This window comes from Trachurus trachurus (genome assembly GCF_905171665.1).
Source record: "Trachurus trachurus genome assembly, chromosome: 15".
Lineage (NCBI taxonomy): Eukaryota > Metazoa > Chordata > Actinopteri > Carangiformes > Carangidae > Trachurus > Trachurus trachurus.
The window spans coordinates 25,889,788-25,916,746 of record NC_139906.1 but is presented as its reverse complement, the minus strand read 5'-3'; the positions used below and the strand labels follow the sequence as shown (position 1 = coordinate 25,916,746).

General features: G+C 42.9%; 1 protein-coding gene across 1 annotated transcript in view; it reads right to left on the bottom strand.

Moving 5' to 3' along the window:
• Nucleotides 1-26,739, bottom strand: part of inpp5a (inositol polyphosphate-5-phosphatase A) — a 178,023-nt gene extending 151,284 nt beyond the window's left edge. The window contains exon 1 of the mRNA XM_083988008.1: nt 26,245-26,739. Coding sequence (XP_083844134.1) covers nt 26,245-26,322 — 78 coding nt within the window. The 5' untranslated portion in view covers nt 26,323-26,739. The remainder of the gene's footprint in view (nt 1-26,244) is intronic.
• Nucleotides 26,740-26,959: the final 220 nt, after the last annotated feature.

The window sequence follows — 26,959 nt, the reverse complement described above, 5'->3', positions numbered from 1 at the left end:
TGGAGCCATGCTGCAAACACATATCCACTCTCGAAACTAGGGCTGCCCCCGACCAAAGATTTTGTTGGTCGACCAGTAGTCGTCACTTATGGCGATTAGTCGACTAATCGACCCCCCACCTTGAGGGGAAAAAAAAAAAATTTTTTTTTTTTTTTTTTTTTTTTAATATTTTTTTTTTTTTTTTTGTGCCCGCGGTCAGGTTGAGAATTAATTAATTAATACTCGTGACTCTGGCCGTGTTGGGTCCGAGATTCAACAACAAGCCGGTCGTGTTTCACCGTTATTACCGGCAGAATGCCTGTTTATCACCAATAAACACAGTAGATGAGGAGGGTAAAAAGTTACTGAGCTCAGGCTGTGTGACGGGGTGCGGGGGTGGGGGTCCGCGGCGTGGAGCGGTGCGGGCATAGATATGTCTATGGGTGCGGGTCTCTGACTGCAGCGGGGACTATCATGGATCCGCTCCGTGACACTGAGACTGACCGCCGGTGAGCGCTGTGGGACGGGACCGGGGCTCAGACAGCACCCGCTAATGGTGACAGCGGTGATACGAGAGAGAGACTGCCTTGCCTTGTAAAAAAAAAAAAAAGTGTCACGTAACGACTTCCTGTATCTGGCCCTTCAAAATAAAAGCCCCATAACCTTTCCTATACAGTTCAGTCATTGATGTTGGCTTAATTTTGACAAGACACGGCTCCAAATGTTTGTTTTATTTCCTGCGACCAATCGACCAATGAAATTGTGGTCGGCTAATGATTTTTTGGTCGACCAGTGCTTGGTCGACTATTTGGGGGCAGCCCTACTCGAAACCAATTCAAACTGAAAAGTTACATACTATATGTTCTGTACAAACCTACATGTGTCTCAGGTAGTCCAAGACTGACCCTCATACACGTACGTACGGCTGAGTGGGGCCTGCAATGCGAGCAGGCACTGAAAGCAGCAACTTTCATCTGAACTATTCTGGAAACAGCTAAACCTGATTCCAGGCCTGCCAAACTTCTATTCCTACCCTCCAGAATCCAGATGATTCACTGGTTTCAGGTATTAACGCTCTGCAGGAGTGTCCTTGCTGTGTCAGGCTACATCAGCACAGCGGGCTTCACCAAACACCTCATCGCTTTTACAGATGCACCCACCCACATTCCTATTTACTTGAGCCTGCTCCCATACATCATCTTAGACATCCCATCGTGTCTCCCGGGGCTGTCCTGACAATCTCTGATGACCTTACAGCCGAATACAGACACACAATAAGACAGGATGAAATGGGGAAACTGCACGCAGTCAGGCTGCTACACACACACACACACAGGATAAGGAGTGTTGACTGGTCATCATGAGAGATGCGTAAACAGGAATTGAGGGACAAAGTTGTATGTAATCTTGCTGTTCCAGATGCAAACCTCATCCAAACTCACAAACACCCTTTGTATAGATACACACATTGTTGTCTCTAAATAAAACTGAACCATTTGGGCTCAACTCAAACACCCCGTGGCAAAGAAACTCCACTGACTCACACAGACAAATGCAAAACACTGTGTGCCTAAACTCACCTCCACTTCCCCTGAAGGGAAATGGATGTGTGTTTAAGGCACATATGCACACACACACAAGCGCACACTTGGCCTGCCCATACACACAAACGCATGCACGCGTACAATGACTGGACACAAATAATGAATCACAATAGGTGTGACAAGAATGAAAAAGTAAAGGCAGCCCCTGGACTACTGAGCTAGCTCACAGAGGTGAAGTCAGCTCGGTGCATCCACTTCACACTGTGACGGTGTTTGGTGAGTGAATCCACTCTGATGGCCAGCACTGGGCCCGGCTGAGCTGTGTTGACCTTTAAGTAACCGTAGAGCTAAATGAAGGAAGCTATTGTAACTTATTATGCACATTTTCAATAAACTTCATCAACTTAACACCCAGTTAGCTGCATGTGAGACATTACCTAATCAGATATAGTAGTTTGATGCTTGTCACCATACCAGAAGTTCAGTAGTCAATACAGTGGATTTCCACTATTCTTGATACTCATTTGATACCATGATAAAAAATCAAACAACAGAACCCATGGATTTCTAAATTCACCACTTTATTAAAAAAAACTGTTTCACATCAAACTTTCTTGTTTTTCAGCTCCACTGTGCTTCAACAACTTCTCAAAGAATTTAAAGTGCAGGCAGCAACATGAGGTTAACAACAGTCAGTTTACATGACAGTTAAGGATAGAAAATAACTAATTATTGCCTTAATCCGACTATAACTGGACAACTGAAGTGCATGTAAACGCATTACTCCGACTAATACCGGATTTCTCCAAAACCAAACATCCAAATAATGTGATTGGAAACCGATTTTCTCCATATGTCTTAATCTGCCTGAAACTGAACAATGCATGTGCGCATGCTTCACAACAGTAGAGACGGTACAAGTGCAGCATAGAAGCCGGCCCAGCACCTGGGCTGATGCGTCAATGCATTTCACACAGTGAAAAGATGTGATGTTTTTTTTTTTTAAAGAAAAACGTTAAGTCCGAGGTCTGACCTGACCCGAGTTGGCAACTGTAGTTGAGAACTATTTATTTCCAGTTATTTACTACATGACAGAAGAGTCAATTATTCAATTTTCCCTGTTGCATGTAAACCTTATACAAGGACAGAACTCCAACAAGACGCCCAAATCAGGCTATGAGCAAAGCTCAATTAGTTGTGCATGTAAACGCACTGAATGTTCAAACGGTAAATCAACACAAACAGAAAGTCATGTCATTACTGTCAGGAATCAACACGACACCAACACAAGTTACTCAAAGTACCAAAAAAAAAACAGGTATCGACTGGATAAAATTCAAAAACAGTTCAATGTACTGTGCAAATCGAACCTTTTCATTCCTCAATGTGTTTGGACATATGGTGTATTTCTGCCAATGGGAATAATATGTTTAGGTCAACAAGGACGTTTAGTACAAGGAGTAAAGAAGATCGTTTTTGCATTCCTGTTCTCAATGTGCCATCAATTATCTTTTTCACCACTGACGCCCATGTCCACATAACTCTTATTTCTGGCAAGCACTAACAGATGGCATATGTTTCATTTTGGTGGTTTGTTGCTGGCCAACACAGTGAACGAGGTGGGAGGTGGGAGTATTACACAGCACACAGCTCTTCTCTCTGCCACAGACACCACAGTATTACCCACAGGTGATCGGTGTCTAGCCTCATTAATTCCAGTCTACCCATCATTAGTTTTTATTGATCACTGGCTGATAACGTTCAGTTGGCCCATCACTAATGAAAGGCTCATTCCTACAACTGAATCTGATAGTGTCATAGTCATCAGAGTTAATGTAACACAAATAGCATTATCTCATCATCTCATTAGGATGGGACCTCAACAGAAATTAATCATTAAATCAAATAAGAACATGTTTAGTTCAAATATTAATGTTGAGTGCCACTGGCTACAGTGACAGTGACATTTCCCAGCACCTGGAAAAATGCCCAGTGTTAATTTGCCAGATCAGATGTTGGAACAGTTTCAGTGTCACCAAAGTGTGCGGAGTCCTGTACTCGTTTTTCCAGCTGCGAAGAGGGAAGTAGGAAAATGACAGACAGGAAACGCGAGACCCATACCAGCATCCCCAGCCACCTATCTCCTTAAGTGTCTGCCAGCAGCCAATCAGATAAGACACGCACTCTGCCTCTCATGTCGCACCGTCGCTGTGTTTGAACCAGTGTGAGCAAAGAGGATAGAACAGGTTTTCCAGTCAAGGCCAACATCCAGAGTGCTGAATATTAATCGCAGAACGAAATATTGCGATATTTCAGTGTATGGGTATTTTCTTACACCCCTAACATCTAGCTGTCACTTCACTTAAAGGTTGGGTCTGTGGTTTTGTGCCCAAAAATAAACACTCGACTTATACAAATGAAATCTGTCTTAATCATCACCTATGGGCTTCTAGTCCTTTGTGGTGGTGGCTGTGTCTGCAGCCCCCCCTCCCACGCCTGTATTTTGGTCTTTTGCTCTGTTTTGTTTTGCACGTGGACATTTCTTTTTTTTAAAGTATATTTTTTATGGCTTTTTCCATTTATTTGATAGCACACAGTAGAGATAGACAGGAAAGGGGGAGGCAGAGAGAGGGGAATGACACGCAGGAAAGGTCTGCCTGACGTGGGATTCGAACCAGGACCGCCTGCGGTGAGGACTGTAGCCTCTACATGGGGCGGCCGCTTTATCAACTGCGCCACACGCCCCCCCATGGACATTTCTGGGTGGAGAGCGAGAGTTGGTGTTTTCTCTCCAGCCAATGACGGAGCTCAGGTGAAGCTACGTGCAGCAGAGTAGCAGAAGGCTCAGGGCTGCTAGCCGCACTAGCTGTCCCTGATGCTAGCACGTCTCTCTCTCAGCAGCAGCAGTCAGGACCGCAAAGAAAAAGAAATACAGTCTGAGTGAAGCGCTGGAGCCGCGGACCGATTCCCGGCCGTCACCGACAACTAAAGCCTCAAGGGGTAACAAATACAGCGGCCGTTGTGGGGAGCTAGCTCGATGCTAACTTCGGCAAGTGGCAGCGGTTAGCATCCGCCACTAACACCGTCTTCCCAGCTCACCACAACGGCATAAGAACATAACGCTGGAGGCTCATGTTGTTGGTGACTACCGGCCCACGGCTCCAGCACTTAACTCGGACTGTATTTCCTTTCCGGTCCTGACAACTGTTGGCAGGGGCAGGAGGCTTCACCGTTGAGCCTGAGAGGAGCATACTTGCCAAAATTGGGTTGTAAAAAATAGGGAGATTTTTTTCATCGGTGTATCAGGGTTCATTCGCCAGGTGTGCCTATAAATTGTCATTTCTTGCCTTATATTTTAAACCTGATGAAAGACCCTTGTTCTGAAACTGTTCTTTGATATTTAATAAGGACAATGAAAAAAATAGCAGTTTTAGTAGTTGAAATGAGTACCAGAAGGCTGACCAAAGGTGACCCTGTAGGCGTGCATACCTGAAGATGCATATCTGCAAACTGAGAAGGGGTGAAAAAGGTGAGTCACTAGACTGGGTGGTCTGGGGTGGAATTCCCCCCCCAGAAAAAAATTGTGATTTTAACACATAAATGAAGCATTCTGGTGTACTCTGAGAAGATAAAGGGAACAGACAACATTTGCTTCAGATAAAAAAAAAAAAAAGAAGCACATTTAGTACTGACTGAGGTTCAATGCAAGAATGGCTGGAGTGAATGAAACTTTAAATGAACTCAGAACTGGTCTAGTAGGCAGCAGTGGCTGGTGGGCCAGAGTTGCCAGATACTGCAACAAATATCCCCCACAATCTTACTTGTTTCCTTCACTGTAGTTGGAATGTTTTGTTTACAAACTGCAACGAACAAAACTCCAGACTTTACCTTTAACTTTTGTTTCTTCAAAGAAAGAAAAATGACTACACATATTTCAATATAAACAGTAAACATGCGCTGCAACAGTCTTCAACATCACTGAGAGATTCCCCTGGAGGAGCTTTCATCAAAACTTAAAATAAAACAAATGGATTAACACATGTCAGTGCAAATGGACTAACAGTATGCAGAGTGATGGCTGCAGGGACATGGTGAACAAACACAGAGTGCCATAGAGTGTAGTCACTAGTAGGCTAACAGGATCAGTGGCACTCAATATGAACGTACCTGTTATCTATATCTCATCTGCATCTGTGCATATAGAGACAACAAAAATGTGCCACACGAAGAAACATCCAGCCAATGGCTTTAAATTTCATTTTACAAGACAAGAGCGCAAACCCGATGCCAGCCCTTGTAAACCCTTGTACTGTTTTGTGTCTGACACTTTTATGTCTTATAGACTTCAAATGGCTCTAAGTACATGACTTTTTTTTTTCTGCTACCAGTAAAGCTGGCATGTTTCTACGACATGCCCAACACACTGAGCAGGAGCATGCATTTAAAATTTGACTTCCACGGTTTAACAAGGCTTCCATCTGTCATGCAGACTGAGCAAATACCTATAAAAGCTAAATCATGTTCATTAGCAGTGAGATGAATATAGACTTTTTTGCAGCAGATAATTGCTGTCGTTCTCTAAGTGACCTGTCAGCGGCCAGGTCTGGGGTAATAAAAGCCTATAAAAGTAGGAAAGGTAGAGCCGGTGCCATCTGTTCAGCTGGTATGTCAGCTGGCATCTTGGGGCTGGTCTGTCCCACAGAGCCCGCCAGACCAATGGACACTTGTCTGCCCGAGTGCTTGACAGGCTGCAGGCAAAGGGCCAGAGCTGCCCTTTAGACATGCATGTGTGTGTGTTTGTGTGTTTGTGAGTGTGCGTGCCAAGTGTGAAGTCTCCTCCCTTTCATCTACCGACCAACAGTCCAATGACCTCTTCAATCGCTGCTTGACTCTTCACCTTTCTCTTCAAATCCACATTGTAAATGGCTGTTTACTGTTCCCCTGGCAGACCCCCGGTGCAGCACAGGTGTCACTGCTAAAAGCATCGGTAATGAAAGAAAGTCGACAGTGAAATCTGGAGAAGGTCCCAGAGGAAACTTGGCCACAAAAAGGACCAGGAAGAGAGTACGTTAGACAAGTCAAATCACAACTTAACCCTCAAAATACATTTGCTGCTTGATTTATTGTTTCCTTTGCCAACTTTGTCAGTGGAAGAGGAAGCTGTGTGAGGCTCCATGCTCAACTCTTTCTCAGGCCCTGGACCATGGGCATTTTCCCAGCAGCACAATAAAGAAATACGATGTCTAAGGCCGGGTTCAGACTGCACCATTTTATTTGTCTTTCACGATGGTCACCATGTCAGATTAAATGATCATAAGCATAAACTGAGAAACTAAGAAGCAGTGTGTGATGCCAGCGGTCTTTAGCTCAGACACGAAAAAGTAAAGGAAGAAAAAAGGACCGTGTAGCCGTTCCTGGGTCTGGTGAAGAGGACAGTATGAGGAGATGTCAGACTAGGCAGTGTTTCCCCCAGAAAATGTGTTAGTTAAGGTGGTGTCTGTCCTGTTGGCGGGGGGGGGGGGGGGGCGCGAGCGGATTGATCGATCGTCGGGGGGGGGCGCCGTATTGTTTCGCTTTCAGCACGCGCGCTGCTGTTATTTTAAGACGTTAGTTTAGGCGGCAGCTCTTTGTTGTAGGAAAGCGCTGCGGGACACCCTGCTAGGTGAAGAAACACAACAAGTTCTAACATGCTAGACTTTCAGCTGGGGCGTCATGAAGCATCGTAGAGTGTCCTAAACGCAAAATCACTGTTTGCCAGTTATGTTACACTACACGTCCGTTCGTTGTCCACAACGTTGAAAATCTGGCCCGATGCCGGAAATTTGTCAGCCACGTAAAAATTGTGTGAAAATCGTCCTGAAATTTGTGTCGTCTGATCCTACCTTAAAGCAGATATCAGCTTCACGGCCGTTTCGGCTAATGCTGCGTTCAAGGCAGGCTTTTGAAACCGTAAGTTACAGCTTCAAGTCACAACTACGATTTGGTAGCGTTCCAGGTAACCCGTAGCTCGTGTTTTTACCATCCTGTTGTCTGTGAAAGTTCCCTATAACGGCCACTCGTAACTTCCGACCCGTGAACTCGTACCAGATCGAACTGGTATGACTTCACAGGAAGGAAAAACACAAAGTACGAGTTTCTTTGAACGCACCATGAGTTAGCAGCCCCCGCCCTTGTCAGGCATCAATTGGTCCTCGTGCTACGTCACCACATTCACGCGCATCCCTTGGCTGCACACACAGCCCTTCATGCCGTTCTCTCTCCTCATTGGATAACACTTGTATCCCACAAGGAAAATTTTCTCCTCGGGTTACAGCAGAGCAGAGTGACGGAGAGACTCGTGTTTAGGCTGAAATACTTCATGTAAGTGATTGCTGACGGAAAATAGGACTATTTAGGACTTATATTAACAAAAACATTCCACTGATATCTGCTTTAATATCCTTATTTCAACATTTTGGCAAGCTGTTTTTTAATCGGCGGGGCAGAGAAACGGAGGCATATGATATTTCCTGGTTTCCCCCATCAAACTCATCAAATACACAATCCAACAACTCCAAAACCGTCTTGTGGACAAGTTGTGACCTGCACATTCACCACGCTATGAAATAATCATCAACATTACGAGACAGAGTTGTTTTCAAGGCAAATGCATCCGGAACAACATTCCAGACACGTGGCGAATGTGCAGGTTACAACTTGTCCACCAGAGTATTTTGGAGTTGTTGGATTGTGTATTTGATTAGTTTGATGAGGGAAACCCGGAAATACCATTAGCCTCCATAGCATTAGCTGAGCAGCTCACGTCTCTGCCCCGCCGATCAAAAAACAGCTTGCACCAACAATTAAAGGTAAGGAAACTACTGCTAAGACTATAGGGATTATGGCAATGGGTGAATTTGCCAAAATGTTGAACTATCCCTTAAAGACAAGTGGTGGAGCAATGACGGAGGGTCTGCATTGCTGGAGCTGTGGACAGCACAGTGGAAACTTCAGTGTCGGCAGTGGGAGACCTGGAGATAACCCTCTGTACAGGTCAGAGGTGATACAGCAGTGAGAGGGACCACACACATATCAACACACAACACACGCCATGTGGAAAATCCGGCAAAGACACAGTGGCAATTTTAGAAACAAAGGAAATCAGTGAGGAGTGGCTGGACCCTGACCCTGCAGTTCACAGCTCAGGACCCTCCACAGTCAACTGGAGTCCAGAGGGACCACAGCAGACTCCACACTAGGGTTGCAAAGGGGCGGAAAATTGCCAGAAAATTTCTGGTTAATTTCCAGAAACTTTCCACGGGAAGTTAAACTCGGGAATTTTGGAAATATTCCAAATTGGAAATGGAAAGTTTCCAATTTTGGAATATTTCCAAAATTATGGGAATTATGGGAATTAACTGGAAATTGGGGGTAAAAACAAACTGTATCATATTCTTGTAATAAATGTAAATATTTTGTTTTGTCATAAGCAGACATCCATGCAAAATAATACAATAAAAAACATGACATTTCAACAGATTTGTGAGTAGAACTTTATCAAGTTTTAATTCTTGTTTCTTACATTTTTGACCATTGGAATAAGGTCGATAGCATAGATATTCAAGTGTACTTGCATTAAATCTGATTGTTTTAGCAAAGATTATGCTATAATATATTTCCCCCAGCTATATTTAAGTTCCTTGTTAAGGGCCATCCTTCAATTTTGTACATTTCTGATTTATTCCCGTTAATTCCCATATATTCCCGTTAATTCCCATATTCCAAGTTTCCAATTTAGAAAATTCCCGGAATTTTGCAACCCTACTCCACACTCATCAACATGATGACATCCAAACTCACAAGTGCTCCAATAATCAGCCATGACAGCAGGCATACTAGTGTTACCTTTTAGTGTGTGTGTGTGTGTGTGTGTGTGTGTGTGTGTGTGTGTGTGTGTGTGTGTGTGTGTGTGTGTGTGTGTGTGTGTGTGTGTGTGTGTGTGTGTGTGTGTGTGTGTGTGTGTGTGTGTGTGTGTGTGTGTGTCATCATAATGTCGTGGTGGAGACACCTGCTGAAGCAGGAACTCCCACAGTGGTTTTGGGTACTTGAGGCAGGTATGTATAGATTATATCGCTGCTGCAGTGTCACAACCTGAAAGATACAGTCACACAGATCACAGATACCGACAGGTCTGAACCTCAACACGACGATGATGGCTGCTGTGGTTTCCATGGGTTGGACCCACACCCACTGAGATCATTCTGATTGCTGCAGCTACACACTTTTATTGTGATAACGATCACACTGATAACATCTGTCAACAGGCAGGAAGACAAACACCTGGGAAAGTCCTCAAAACCGGCCCTTTACTGTAGTTCCTGTTACATGAGGAGTCTCCTCCACCAGAGGCTGCCATGGTCACTCACTCACACACGATGCAGTCCACGTGCTCCTTTTGCACTAATAAAAGACTGCAATCATTTTTCAAAGCTACCTAATGTCAATGCCATGGTCTATGAATGCGGTGCACACAGTGACGAGCATTCACACCACATACTGAACACTGAATGAATGTTTTCTATAAGACCAGAGCTCAACAGATAAAGAACTATGGATTTCCTGCTCCAGCGTCAAACTCTTTGTCGCTTTGCCTGCACTGATAACTACATTATAATGAGTTTCAAGCAGAACACACTTTGTTTATACACTACTTCTGGTGCTAAATGGGTGTCCAGTGTCTGATGGTCTAACGTTCAGTGTTTTGAAAGAATAATACATTCAAGGTTGTTCTCTTCTCTTCATTCTCTCCAGAAGTGAGGCTGAGAGTGGGAGGACTAATGATACAGTAATTAAAGCAGGCACCGGGGCTCTAACATCACAGCAGCTTGCTGAGGAGTAACACTCCACACTCGCTGCCCCCCTCCCTTCCCTCCGCCCAGTCTGCAGCTGGCCCCTCTATTTGCATCCAAGGGAAACAAGCAACATGTGCGCTCTTGGGTGCAGCACGACAACTGACCGGCAACAGCAGCACAACAAATATTTCCGTGTACTGTGAATACACAACTCCAGTCCAGTCTGCGTTCAACACTCTGCTTTTCTTTTTCCTTCAAGGATGAAGGCCTTTGGAGTGCCACGTGACATATATACCAGGAGCTAGCGATGAAGTGTCAGTAGTGAGTGTGCATGTGTGTTTATTATGCGTTTCTCTATCAGGGCAGATCTTGACTTTAATGGAAACCATGGTGATCAACCAGTCAAACCCTGACGCTGGTTGGAGAGGAGCACTCGTGTGAAGTTGTTGACAGAAACCAGACCTCGCTGCGAGCGACTTTTGATACTGGTTGACATGTGAATACTGTTTTTAATGTGTTTGTGACCACATCACACTTTGTATAGGAGGCACTAGGGGTGGGAGAAAAAATCGATTCACATAAATATCGCAATATCTTTTTTGATGATTTTTAAATCGATTTTTTTTTTTCAAAAATCCATTTCTTTTCTTTTTTTCTTTTTTTAAATATTGTGAAATGTGCATTTGTTAGCCTTTTTTACATACAGAGAGTACAGGTTTTGAAAAGGGTTTAAGTTCACTTTATAATGGAGTATGTTAATTTATAGGCTCCTACAGTATTTGTGTGCAGATAAATGTTAAAAATGCAGACTAAAAATCGAGAGAATCGGCAATATCGTAGAATCACAATTTAAATCGAATTCTCCATCCAAAAAATCATAGAAGAATCGAATCGGGAGAAAAGCATATCGTCCCAGCCCTAGGAGGCACGACGTACAGTAATATCATCCAGGTGCAGCTGACCCACAGTCTGACTCCAACAGAAGAACCAGGGGGGTTAGAGGTTAAAAGGAAAACATAGTCAGAAGCAGATCCTGCTTAATGACTTGGCCAGACCAAGCTCCTACTGTCTCAGGCTGGGGCTCTGGTGGAAAAAAAAACATTGGCCTGTAACTGGGAAACATTCACCCACCGACTGGACGTGGACCACAGACAATAAGCATCCTCCATCAAAGGCTTAGGGTTAAATAAACAGCCGTCCTGCTGGAGCTGTGTTCTTCTGAGTGTTCCTCCACAGCTCTCTTTGGCTTTTACAAATTGAGAGCTTTGTGTCTTATTGCCACAGCCATAGTGTAAACATCACACACAGACAGACACAGGAATAACTGGTAATGTAGATGAGGTGCAATAAGGCCAAACATCCCTTAAAGAGGAACTACGTAAGTCTGGTTGCTCTTTTCTTCTGTGTTGCTAACCCTCCTCCTGGCCATGTGCATTTGTTTACAACAAAGCCGGCGAGGAAATCAATCAATAGAGCAGTACATAACGTTATATATCCTATATTATCTGTCATACACAAGAGATTACGGGTTACAGGGCGCGTTTGTGTGGCGGTGCTGAAGAGACGAGAGCTGGGACAGCGGGTCGGAGGCTCTGATCCGACATTTTTGGAGAAATGCAGAGCTAATGTGGTAGCCGCGAGCAAGAGCAGCGGCGCTTCCCAGAGGCAGCGGCCGGTCTGCTGAGCTCATGGGCCGGTCAACCTCCGTCGTCATCCCGGGGGAGAAAACCTTGCCTGAGGTGATTCCCAAAAAATAATAATGCTGCATGTCCACTAGCACTACTTGACTCGATTTGACTCTACTAGACTTTCATTTTCCACTAGGGATACCTTAGTGGAAACTCAAAGTCTAGTAGTAGTGCTCGAGTTGTGCTAGTGGAATATTCATCAGAATAAACTCAACTCCTCCTCATATCTGGTTGTTAATAGCCACATTCATGATGTCTTCTTTACACATCATTATAAATTCCTTTCAGAGTGTCACTCTCTGCTGTACAATAAAACAATAAAAAAAAAATCTAACTTCCGTCCTGTCTTTGCTGTGGTTTTTTTCTATGACTCCTCAGCTTTTACCAGACAACAGCCTCTCCTCTCAATCCAATTACAATGGACGCCACCTAATAGTTTACTTATCACTGGTGCAAGCGCAACAGGCAGCCAATCATTCACTGCTAGTGATTTGATTTTATTGCAGTCAGTTTATATTGCAGTGGCTGATAAATAACGACGCACTCAAATTCTATTGTCACGAAAAAGATGGTAACTCCACATCATTTGGACAAGGGAGGAAACCATTCTAAATTTTGTATGTAAATTTGAAGTCAAGGTCGTTTTACTTTCGACACAGCGCTATCAAATTCCAAATAGGAAGCACGGCACAGTTGCATCAACATCGCTCTGTAACGCTCTCCCTTGCGTTGATCCGATGTGTTAAAGCAGAGAGGACGGACTGTCTTCTGACAGTTCAGCTGCTGCTGTGAGCCACTGCGCTCTTATTCAAGAAGTTTGGCTTCTGTGGAGATAAAAAGAAGTACCAGCACTTGTGCAATTATTCAGTTTGTGTCTCTCGCCGGCAGACTCAGCAGCTCAAGACAAAACACAGCATGACAGAGGAAACCCATGTCCACGCGCTCATGGGAGTGTGTGACTCTTACCAAACACAGTACGAGCCGAGGTTTAAAAATGGCATCATGACAACGGATCCGACGTAGGTGCGATTATTGTGGATCGCCGATGAAAACACAAGGAGACAGGCGGCCTGCTGTTGCTAAGCGCGCTCTGTAAAACACACACTTTGGGTTTACAAGATGAAAGAGAGCCAAATTCCTGTGATAAACAGCTCTGACAGAAGCTTAGATACAGCACATGAGCTGCGCAGGTCTCCAGGTATAAATACAGAGTTTCATGACATGCTGTTAAAAACATAAAAACATAAATCTCCTTCTGCAAACTTCACAACAGTCTCCACCTCCAGATCATTATCCAAGTCCCACTACGCAGTTGTTCCTGGAGAAGACCAGAGCTCAGCTCAGCACGCAGCAGCAGACTGTCTAACGTCAGTGTGGTGTCACTAGCATCACTAGTTTTGATTTCACAAAATAATAGAACATGACTGTTTGGTAAAAGTCACATCACCACCATCATTCTTATGTATTTTACATGTAAATAAACCACAAACAATCACACAAACTGAAATTATGGTTCAGATCAGAATAGAAGTATCTGACAAAATAATAGCAATAGGACATGGGGGGTTATATTAAAGGTCCAGTGTGTAATAATTATCAAGGTTTATTGGCAAAATCTGAATATACTACCCATGAATATATTTGTATAAGTGTATAATCGCTATAAAATAAAATCAGTTTGGTTTTCGTAGCCTTATAATTATTCTTATAAAACGGAAAGGTGAAATCCGGCAATCTGATTGGTTGTTAACCATGGTATAATGAGCATATACCACGGCTACTATTCTAAAGCCTTATCACAGCATAGGCTATCACTCCGCGTCAGGCACGACTGGTATGAATGGAAGTTGTTGTCATGTATCCATGACAACGGACTGTTGCAGTCCATAGCAAAAGACAGTTGATGTTTTTACGATGTTAAAAAATGGACTATAGTAGTTGAATGAACATGTTCAATAATGGTAGAGGGGATTGAGCAGTGACTTTCACGACAGGCCGTGGTATAATGTAATTATAATAGCAAGGGTCTTGCTTTAGAAAGTTTCGCCATCTTGCAGCGCCGTCTTCATCGCTCCATGCTCCTGAAATACTCCCAGTCGTCTCAGTCGTGGTAAACCAGTTTGCGAGCGATTGAGCGTTGCAAACTAGAATCTGAACGCTGGATATCAGGGTTTTCCCCCCATTTTACACACCGGACCTTTAATGTAAAATAAAACATATGCCAATGGTTTTGGTCTTTGTGAGGAGATTTTGAGATATCTACTTCTAAAACTGTCATCCTGGTTGTTGTGAGGCAGCAGCAGATATCTCTGAGGTGCTGTAGATAATCTCAAAACCTCAGCAGATCAAAACACAGCTGTCCGTTTACACAACAATGTGGTGTCACTTTGTTTGTGAGGACTGAGCCCTTAAGGTTAATATCACATGTACTGCTGAAGCCAGACTTGGTGCGAAACAAGAAACTACATTAAGCATTAGGACATGTATAATATAAAATGACTCTTTAAAGACCTTTGAAAGGAATCAGCTTTAAGAATAACCTTTGCTTTTCATCCATTCTCTCTCATTTTTCCTACAGTAGGCCTATTAGTTAAATATGGAACAAGAGGCAAGAATGACTGGAAAATGCAGTCATTACACTTTACATTATGTCTCACCTCCTGAAACATAAAGCAGTAACAACTTAGCAGCCAGACGTGTCTGGACATGGAGGTGTAGCTTGAGAAATCCAGTGTGTAGTGTGGCTGCTGACAGAGACAGGGAGACCTCCTTCAGGTAGCTCCTCTGGAGGCCTACATACTGTAAGGCCACAAAAAACTATTATTGATCAATCTCAGATTATTTTGCAGGTCGATTACATATTTTGTCTTCATACAGCCCAGTCTGAGATCTGATGTTCCACTGACAGATCCAGTTTACTCTCATATATGTCAAAGAACAAATAACAGAACATTTTTCAGTTAAAAACAGACGGGCAGGTATAAGAACAGGCGTTCAGCATGTGGCTGTGGCTCTGACATATTACCACCTTATCACCACTAGATGTTTCCACTCTGCCCTTAACCAGGTCATGTAACCTGGTTTTTGTGTCTGTGCGTGGACTGTACATGTTGTAAACAGGTTAGAATAACCCAGTTAGAGATAATTTACTCCAATATTCAGCAAGTCGTTATTGGCTCGGAAACTTTTGACCTTTTCTGTGGTTGTCAGTTTGTGTTCAAATCAGACTCCACACACGCCACACAACATTTTTGATGTCAACAGAAAGTGGCAGCGAGCACTGCGAATCAAATAATACACTTGATAATTAGTTTAAAGGCGTTAAACGTCTCCTGTCTATTGGGTGGGACTTTAATGAACCTTGCTAATGCTAATTAGTATAGCTGCAGTGCAACAGTCCCCAGAGGTGACTGTTACCTCTCGCACTGAAAGGAGTGGACATATGCAAAGAGACTAAAATAAACATTCCAGTCAATCAAACTTGAGCAGAAATTCAATTCTGATTAGCTTCCACTGCATGTCCTCCTGCATATGGGGCTTTATGGGGACTGAGCGTCCACTGCCGTCTCTTCTGGGAGTCTTATGAATGAGTGCTGACTCCTGGGCCTATAATCTGCAGGATGGGAAAGCCAGCGAGGGGGGTGTCCCCTCTCTCTGGCTTTCCCATCCTGGATAATTATGGCTCTTGAACTGAACCCAAGCTTCCCCGGGCCGGCGTGGACACTCCCACCCTTATCCTGGTTCCTTATCTGGATCCAGTGGGGCCGGGCTGTTCATTGTCCAGCTCCGCTCACACACAAATTATCAAACCCTCCTGAGGTGGGTCAATGAACTCTTGACAAACTCCTCTGTGTCCCTGTCTCATGTTATGTATTACAGAGTGCGTATGTCTGTGAAGGAGCCGTTTCCCCCTGATAGACCCCCACTGTAAACTCTCCTGTCCGCTTCAGTGGCTGCTTATTTTGCCTGCTAAGATCAACAGCTCAGGCCAGCCGTGGAGACATGATTATCTCCACACCTCTTGCTGTTTGGGCCTGACCAGACAGACTCTTGTGTTCTGGGGCATGGCGACCTGACTCGGTACCTAGGAGATAGAGCTCAGAGAATATACAACCTGATGATAAGATCTGTGGATTCAGATGAGCCACACAAACAGGAGATGCTCTAGCTTCAATAATTCTGAACATCTGCCTTAATCTTTCATTTTTAACACGCTACATGAAGACATTGTTACTGATGGACACTATGTAATGTCGTTATGTGGACAAGATTGATGGTTAAATGACATAAATCATCTTTAATATGAATACGATTGTGACCAAAGTGACATGAAACATGTTAGACATCATGTTCTCACAGATCTGAGAGCAGCCAAAAGAGCTATGAAGTTGACAATACAATCAACAGTCATGCTATAGAAGGGCAGGCAGGGCCATTAATCTAGTTTTACTTTCCCTTATCATGTTGGCTGTGCAACTATTATGAAAACAAGATAATGGAGATAAAACAATCATTGTGCCCCATTTTTTTTCCAACAACAAATGCCATCCTCCCTATAAAAACCATCCACCCATCCTCTCTGGGCCATACACGCAGACAAGTGGAAAAGTTTACTCAAAATAATCAGTTACAAGTTAATTTAACGCACCTAGCCAAAATTAATGTTGTTTTTTAAAACAGAATTATTACCTTCATGTAGGTTAGAATGTCTCATTTTGTAAAAGTTTTGTTTTTGGGAGGTACAGTTTCACCTTAATAGAGTGGAAAAAATAACAGAGGCACCACTCCCGGTAGAATGCAACACAATTCAAAATGAGACTGAAACACTTGAACTAACACCTCCCTGACATAGTGTGAACAGAAATGAAACGTCAGGTCAGACCCTCCATGACAGCAGAGTGCAATGCAGCCCTCTTCTATTAGACTGAGTTCATGTGCATAAAGTGATGGGCAACCATCTTTGTGTTGCTGACTGCTGTCTCAGAGCTGTTTGCAAACCACACATCATTTATAAGGCTTCCGGTGTGTGTGGAATTACAAGAAATTGAAAATCTATTAACATAACATGTTATGGAAATATCACTCCTGTTTGTCTTGCCTTCAGGCCCCAAAATGTGAGAACTGACAAAACAATCTGTAATTTTCAGGCTCTCTAGGTTGAAACGCATGTGGTTTTACGAGCTGTTCCCTCAGTTGTCTTCCAGTGATGTAACTAGTTTTCGAATCTGCATAACCCAGTAGTACCAGTAGAAGGGGCGGGGCAAGCAGTGGGTCATTTGCATTTAAAGGGACAGGCACTGAAACCAGCCGTTCTGAACAGGGCTGTTTTGAGAGGATGAAAAGAGATATGATGTTTGATCCTTGGGATATTTTGACCGAACATGTCACAGACATGTCTTTAAGACACCTGGGAACTATTTTAATTTGTGGATAAGGGACAGAATATGTCTCCTTTAAACAATTCCCATAATCACTACTCGGACTGAATCTTTATCCAAATTAATCCTCATCAAAAACACTTATGGAAGAACTAAGTCAATGCAAAATGAGTGTTACATTCAAATGACAACAAAACATTACACTATATTTGTACATAATACATGGTTCTGTGGAAGTGATGTCCAGCTGTCACAGGCTGTAACCATCAGTAAGCCTGGCACACATTCCATCATGGCAGCCACCCAGCACTGAGCGATGCAGACAGCGGGGCTCACCTCTCCAAACAGCAGATAAATGATCCTAGAGTGTTGTCAACTTTCACCTTAGTAACGGGCTGGAGTGTTTGTGTGAGGCTGGAGGCTGAGGCAGAGACCTACAGCTGCAGGGCTTTCCTTAAAGACCTCGCACAACATCACACAGCAACTTCACAGACAAATTATAATGGACATTCACGCTGCTGCATTCATGGAACCATTCTTAAATCCGCCTTTTCCACCTCACAGTCCTGTATAAATGGTACAAACAGCACCAGCAGAGGCTCCCTCAGTTCCACACCTACATCTGTGTACAATGGTAAAAAAGCAGAGCAGGCATGGCGGGACACATGCCGAGTCGACACTGTTGTGTTACATATCACATCTGCATGCCATCTAAACATCACATCACACACTGGGTCCAGCCTTATCCCAGCATTGTTTGGTTCACTGAAAACTAGAGAACCCAGTACAGTATAATGACAGATCTTGATATAGCAGCAGCTATCTGTAGAAAAGGGACGACTGTCATTTCCATAGAGGTGTTATTTTAAAATGAAAACACACTTGTAACACATAAAGTGTCATACAAGGTGATAAAAATTCTGTAACACTTTTTTTTAAGTGTGGTAATACACAATTTTAACAAATAGAGAAGAGAATATAAAACTGTAATGTAGGGAACAGTTCATATGAACACTTAATAAGACAATTGGTGTAACACAATGAGAAACCAGACACTGCTGATTAATTACAGTGAATAAATTGTGTTTATCAGACATATAATAGCTCGTATTGGCTATTAGACACTGATAGGGAACCTGCTGCACTTCCAACTCCGACTCCTCGCTGTCTGCTGGTGGCAACTTCCAGCTCTTTCCAACATCTTTCCCTTGTGAAATTCTAAGTCCGTGTTATGACAGGATGGAGGAGGGCAGAGCGGGGAGAACACCGAAATAGCATCATCTGATCTTTCTTTCATAAACTTTTCCACTCCTGCAGCAACACTCTGGAACAGACTTTGGACGAGGAAGAAACACAAAATCAAGCTGTCAGATGAAGTATTTAGTCACAGTCCTCTGCTGCTGAGCCTCTGCTCATAAAAGCGGAGCTAAAACATGAGGAGACAGACACAAGAGTGAGGATGTGACATTCAGAATGAAACATGTTCACGTAACGTTCCCTCCGCCTGAACACAGCATCACTTGTGGAAATCACACATTTTGCACTAGCATTGCCAACACTATGAATACACACCCTGAATGCTCAATTACATTATTCAGTTAGGGGATTCACTACCATGCACCATGTGACTAAAGGCTAAATATAGTTTCCAGGGTTTATGCTGCCTGCAGTAACATCTTCACATGCTCACAAGGAAAACTGTGTTCCACCACTAATGCAATGCAGGAGGATAAGCCGGCTGCTACACTTCCCAACCACACACACTTACACTGTATAGGCCACTGATAAAAATAAAGAAAAAATGAACTGAAGAGTTTGAGGAAACACTGGGGTATTTTTTCCTGCTCTGCTCTATCTTTAGTGGTGTAAATATGCCAGCTCAGTGGTGTCCAGGCCGTGACAGCCTGAGCTAATGAGCTGTCAGTGGACAGGAGAGGGAGAGAGAGAGCAAGCCAGAGGTTTTATAGACAAGAAGTTGCATCACAGTGTCGTCATTTCGGCTTGGCAAACAATAGATGTATGGAATCAAAAACTGTGGTAGTAATTAGGGATGTCACGATTACTTGTTTTCACAATTATTTAATCGTAAAGGTTCCTAAATACCGTCACTTTCCAAAAGAGATGAACCATGTCGGCAGATCAGCGCAACACGCGCGGAACGAAAACAAAAGTTACACAACAACCGCGTGTGTAACTTCGTTTTACGTTCCGTGTCAGTTCCCGAGTGGTAAAGGATTTGATTCCCTCCAAACAAGCGTATTAAATTGATGACGCTCTCCGGTAGGGATGTCACGATTACTTGTTTTCACAATTAATCGCGGTATTTAACACCACAATTAATTAATCGTAAAGATTCCTGAATACCGTCACTTACCAAAAAAGATTATGTCGGAATATCGGCAGATGTGCACCAAAATAAAGGTAAATGCTCAGATACTGGTCCATTTACCTTATACGTAACATTAGGAATTTAAAAATTTGTATTTAAAAAAAACAACAAAACAAAACAAAAACGACTAAAATAAACTTAAACATTTGGTATAGATGACAATTTATGACCTGAATATTTCAAACACTTCCAATGGGAGAGTAATAATTTGTCATATATAGATATTTTAAATATTTTGTGTAAACAATTAGTAATGTAATTATATTTTGACTATATTTGATTTTACACATTCGCAGTGTTGTGAAATTAATGAATGCATAATAATCGTGATAATCGTAGCACCGTGATTATTTATCTGACAATAATCGTACCAAGAAAATATATAATCGTGACATCCCTACTCTCCAGCCTGTCATACATGTACATGCTGCAATGAAGTAGCGGCCAAAGGAGGAAATTCGTCTGATATGAATCATCACCTGCGGGATACCCACAGACTTTGTACACCAAAGTAAAAGGTAAAACTGGGTTATATATATTACGTTAATGTCAATTTACCTAACTGAATTGGTAGGAATTTAAATGTTAACGCGTAATTTGTAAGAAAAAAAACTTCACACATTTGAATACTTCAAACATTTCCTCTGAAGGATTAATAATTGGTCCTATATAAATAGATAGTGTTGTACAATTATTTAATCTTGATTATGTCTCCGACAATAATCGTACCAAGAAAATCTATAATTGTGACTACAACTAGAAGTAATGAAATGAAAACCACAGCTGGTGAGCAGTGGCAGTGCATTAGACAGTGCGAGCACTTGAGGACAATGTAATAAGCATCAATATGATAATATCACCAGACTGGACTCCTACATCAACAGTGTAGGAGACATACCTCTGTCCTATCTCAGAACCAAACGTCATGGTGCAGTTATTTGATGACAGCCAGCCGCCCCGGTGTCCACCTGTTTAAATAAACCAATACTAAAAGGAAAACACTCCGCTCTCGTCGTGTGTTTGGCATACCTCTCCAACCTGCATCCTACACAGAATAAAGGAACCACCATCCATTTCTGGCACGTTGGTGCAACAACTGATGCATTTATTCAGTTATTTATTCATTCTTCTTTAGCTTTCTACCTTCAATGTAGTATCTTGGGCCCAAGCGATATGGATTTTTGGGGGCTGATGTCGATATCGGGGGGAAAAAAGTTCCGATAACCGATATATCGGCCAATTAAATTTAGCATTTTCAAAAAATTAAAACAAATAGCTGCTTTTGATCCCTTAACTGCAGTTTAAACACTTGTTACGAAGACAGAAATTGAAGGGAGAACATACTGTATATGACTATTTTCAAATACTTTTGTTGTCAAAGGTTCTGTGGGGCGAGCAGCATTTGAACAGTTCATTTGAAATGTGCCTGCTATATTATTCATTTACTTCAGGCCAGCAATGCATTTCACCTTTAATGGATAAATAATAGCACAAGGACATAATTTTTTAAGTAAAACCAAGTCATATTCCCTGCACTTTATGAATGAAAATGTAAGTATTAACATAATGGTGGCTATTAACCATTATTCTCAAAGGGCTAAAACCAGCCGGCCCATTAATCGGTCGGGCTCTAGTAGTATCTATTACTGGCATGTGTCAGTTTATGGTTAAGCAGGATAATTAACTGGCTTTGCCTATGCTGAACTATGTATTACAGGGTGACTTTGGATCAGGAATAGAGCAGGACCCATGGGAATCATGCAGCATCCTCTATGGGAACAGATTACAGGACAGATACCACATAAAATCTTTTTAGAGCCACATCATCTTCGCAAATAAGTTAGTTTAGCATGCACGGGGTTATCATGTTTTGTCTTGTTTTATTGGCTCTGGATAAAATAAGAAAATTGTTGCTCCGGAGGCCAGTTTTTAAACTAAAAGTAGGCCTACAGTCCAGCAAAACCTCTGCAAAGCTAGACGTGGAAACTAGTTCAGTGAAAGGACTAAAAGTGATGAATTCAGAACACAATTAATGGAAAAAATAAGTCAGACTTGGTGTGTAAGGTGATTCACATGTCCCCTTTCATGAATCTGAGTGGCTGTGTGCTGCTGTATAATCAGGTTAGCCTTTAAGAACGGGATCCCTGCTTTGCTTAGACTCGCTGGTTCACTCACAACAAGAGGAAATGAGCAAACAGACATAGCTCTCGTCTCTTAAACATGAAGCTAACTTGTGAAACTCGTCAAAAAAGCAAACAAAAGGTTCGTTTTTTTATGGCTACATTACACTCAGGAGAAACCGGTGTCTTCTGTCACTATTAAATGGGCCATTGATGGCTCGGAGGGCTGACAGTGGAGAAGGACTTCAGCTTGAGGACGGCTGTTCGTCTTCTGCTGTACAGCCAGCAAAACGCTCCTCAATGAAACATTAAAGCTGACCCACAAGACTGACAAGCTGTTTTAATGTCAAGGAATTGGTTTTAACAGACCACAACAGAATAACCCTGAACACCAAAGATAGTAGATATCTGACACGCGTCCATTCCCTCCCCCAAACGTCCCGATAGGCTGCTCTATAACAGCTGATATCAAGCACATCGTGCCGTTGCAGTTGACAGTAAATCTTGTGAATTCTTGCGTACGTGTAGCAGAAGTAGAACATTGTTTAAAGGGATAGTTCACCCAAAATTGAAATTTAACTCATTATCTACTCACCCTCATGTCGACTAAGGGCTGGGAGAAGTTTCAGAGTTATCCGTGGCTTCTCTGAGTTACAGGGGGGTCTCGGCATAGCAGTGCATGTCCATATAACAGTTGCAAATGGATAATTGTCCCAAAAAAAATTAAATAAGTCTATATTTCAAGCTTGTTTGTTGCGGAAGCTCCTCCTCCCGGTTCGTCAAATTTGGACGAACCAGGGTCTGTCCTCTTCTTCCCAGTTCGTCCAAATTTGACGAACCGGGAAGAGGAGCTTCGAGAAGCTTCCACTACAAAACAAGCTTGAAATATAGACTAATTTAATTTTTTTCGGGACAATTTCGCATTTCGGGGCTTCAATACAAGACAGACATTACATACGAGCAGCATGGAGGTATTTGGATGTTTTTTGGTGTGTCTTTTTGTTACGAAGACAGTTGGTATCCATTTGCCACCATTATATGGACATGCACTGCTACGCCAAGACCCCCTGTAACTCAGAGAAGCCACGGATAACTCTGAAATTTCAATTTTGGGTGAACTATCCCTTTAAATGAGGCATTTCAAACTCTATATATAGACAAATGAGCTAAAAAGCCCCAAAATATACTTTAAAAAAAAACAAAAAAAACTCTGGTGTGGTCCATTTGTGAACGAGGCCGGACCTCGATCCACTCCAACCTACACCATAAAATTGATTGAGTCATGTAAACATGACGTATCATGCGTTTTTCCAGTCAGTCGTCATGGAAACATAACGCTCTGCCAGTGGTGCAGTGATTGGACCAAAACAAACTTGTGTGAACGTGAACGTACGAGCTGAAGAATGAAACAATGGATCATTTTCACCCTGGGTCCACAGCAGTATGTGTGAAAACACCCTAACAGTTCATTAATGAGAACAACACTATGGTTTAACCACATGAAGGACACAGTAATGACTACATGACTTTCTGTTTCTGTTGAGCCAGGGATTCACATTTATTTATGGCCAACAACCAGCGCTCCTTAACCGATAATTAACCGTTAACCGATAAGATTAAAACGCTCGCGGGGCGATCAACGATGTTTTTGCCGTTATAAAATACACACGCACTGCAACAGCTGATTAGCGCCTGATCCACTGTGCTCTGTCTCGGATAGAGGTCAGATCATCCAATGTTGAACTGTTTTTATACAAAGTGCAGCCAAACACCTGGAGAGAGGGAACAGCAGAGCTCCTCAGGTGAACCGGCTGGAGAGCAGCAACGTGCTTTTTTTTTTTTGCAGCACCGTTGTTACAGATGATGCACATCACATCCATGTCCGTGAAGGCTACATTTATCGCCTGACGTGGAAGTCTGCACGTAATGACACCCCCCCCATGAGTTCACGATGTAATGAGCTAATAAATGTACTAATTGGTCAAAGTTCTTGTTATCGGTTAAACGTTTAATCGTGTGCATTCCTAGTTGGCCATAATTACCATTTTAACACTGTTGTTAACTTTGTTGCTGCCAGCACAATAAATACTTTGAGTGTATGTTGTTTTTGAAACACAATGGAGCTTAAATACAAGAATGTTTTTTACAGCTGCATGTTTGATTTTCATCGTGGTATCGAATGAATATCAAGAATCGTGGGAATTCACTGTATTGGTAGTGTGTACTGTATATTGGCTACTGGCAAGGCAATTTTATTTGTATAGCCCAGTTTTACAAACAGTTTGTCTCAAAGGGCTTTACATGGCATCATAACAACATTCTGGTATTGTGATAAAGCCACTTTGTAATAGTTATGTTTCTCTCACTAATACCTTTACACTTTTTTAAAGTGTTTGTGCATTTGACATGTGGGCATGAGTGACGAGATGGCAGAAACTAATAACACTCATATAACATACTGTTAGTTACCTTTACGCTCTTTCTACAGTTCCTTTTAGGTGGAGACATCTGTAATTCACAAAGAGACTGCAGCATTACACCAAGCCCATAGAGCTTTGCACAACAGCGAGCAGCGCTGCTATAATAATAATCATGCTTGAAGTTTTAAATTGCTGAAGTGAAACAGTACAGTCAGTTATACAGTAGTATTTATCTATCATTACAAGTAGCAACTATAAGCCTCGGCTCACACAAGACAGAGACCGGCTGGAACACCCTGAGTATACTGAACAGAGTAAGCCTGTTAGAGGTTTTCATTTGTAAACTAATGAATATGCAAATTCTGTTTTCAAGAACGTTCGCGTAATTAGTGTAAACACATAGGTACGCCACAGCAATGTCACCTGAGCAGTAGGAAAAAGAACTTTTCAAAAAAATATATTGTCACTCAAGAAATCAAGCTCTATGACTGATGATGACATGTGGAACTTTACAAAGGGTGCCGGTCAGACGATGCTGCCATAACAGAGAGTCTTCTCATCCACAACAGACCTGATAGTGGAAGCAGTTGACAAAGCCTTCATTCAACCCATGTATGCATCATAAGGGGTGCCACACTGCAAACTAAAAATAGCCTCATATATGAACAACACACACCCAGTCATAGAAGGAAACATGCTCTAATGTGCACGTTGGCCCAGTCTGTTATAGACGTCTTGTGGAGGAAAAAAAAAAAAAAAAATCCACAAAACACCCATAGAGTGGTGCTTGCAAAGAGACGGGCTATTTATAGGCTTACTCCAGCGAGGGAGACGGCTCTTCCCTCATGTTTTGGATCAGCACTTCACACGGGTGAGAGGAGGGGGAGGGAGGAAGAGAGGGGGGGGGGGACTCTATTTACACAACACTGAAACTGACACAAAGTGTTTCAGCTTGAAGCATTTAATTGGAACAGTTATACTTGCCCGCTACAATCTAGTGTCATTAGGTACCAAGCTGCAGCCTCAACATAGAAAGAGGGTAAAGGAGTCCAAAATGCATGATAACAGCTACAGATATCATTCAACAACCTGCACCGACACTCCTTATAGGAGGCCTGGCTGGCTGGCACACCTATTTCTACACAGCGTATGATGCTTTTGCAGCAAAAAAAAAGTGGCTTTATCTTAACCAAATACTGTTTGTTCTCCGCAATTAAAGTGTTTGTGAGTCTTATAATCTGAGCTGGCAGTGGTGTTATCCATATGATTGTCTACTTTAGGAAACACCCTACTCCTTAGTCAGCAAAATACTGCATTGAAGACCTGAGGTGAAGGAAAAAAAGAAAGGAAGATAGGCTACAGCCGCTCCACCACTACTGATGCAGCTCTGAATAAAAAATAAAATTAAGCCCCTTTCTGGTAAGTGATCATCTCTAACAACCAACTCTCATATGGTTGTGAGTCCTAATAGAAAATGAATGTCCCATATGACTCACATAAGTTTGGTTTGACGTGTTGTGATGCACAGCAGCATTTTCACATCAGCCATCTCTACCTGGAGTTCCATGTTGGGCTACCAGACCAGTAACTCTCATATGTACATTGTTATTCAAACAGAACAGACAGGAAAGAAAAAGTGGGTCACTATATGTAGCAGATAAACACACACACACATAGCCTATACACACAGCAGCACAGAAACCATGTGTCTTTATGGTTATGAGAGGGCCCATGTGTTTATAGCGTGAGGGTATACCTAGGTGTTCACGCTGCTGCACGCGACCTGACTTGATACACAAGAGTCGTGACCAGCTGACGTTAAACGGCACAACACGAAGATGAAGTTGAGTGTGTGATGAGGAGACAGACGGTGTAGTACCGGTGGACAAACTCACATCTTCGAACAGGGATCCGACGTTGGCTGTCACCAGCAGTATTCCTGTGCCTTGCGCTGCTGTCAGCTTCCCTGCCATAATTCTTTTCTCGCAGGTAGGTCAGGGACTCGAACAACCGGGGACTTTGAGGGTTTGAGAGACGCTAACACAAAAAAAAACCGAACAGAAGCCACGGGGGGAATGTCTCACGGGGAACTGGGTTAAAACGCGGAGATTCTGCGACTGAAGCCGGGGTTGCGGCGGCTCGGCTGGAGCATATTTTTTCAGCAGGGGCCGTGCATCTAACCAGGAGTTGCTCTGCAGTGGAGGGGTCTGTTGTTGGCGGCGGTTAGCGTTGTCGCTTTCTCCTGCTACTTTTTCATCTTCAGAGCCATCGCAAAAGTTTCCGTTTTTTTTAATCCACGGCGAGTGCCCGAGGGCTCTGGGTCATTTCAGTTGCGAGTGTTTGCCTTAGCTTTTGAGCAGTGTAAAAGTCTCCCTCCTAGAGCCGGACTCGCTGCCAGGACCATTGCCTTCACTGTTTAGAGAGGATAGGCTGGAGCCCTTCGCTGCTCTGACGTCACGGTGCCAATGGAAACACGGGGCTGTCTTAAAGGGCCAGCGCACCGTAAACACGACTTGCTCTGCCCCTGTGTCCGTTATCGGACACAACTGGGCTACCCCATAGTGAGTGTTATGTCCTTCTCTGTTTGTCCATCTGTGCATTGTAAAAGCT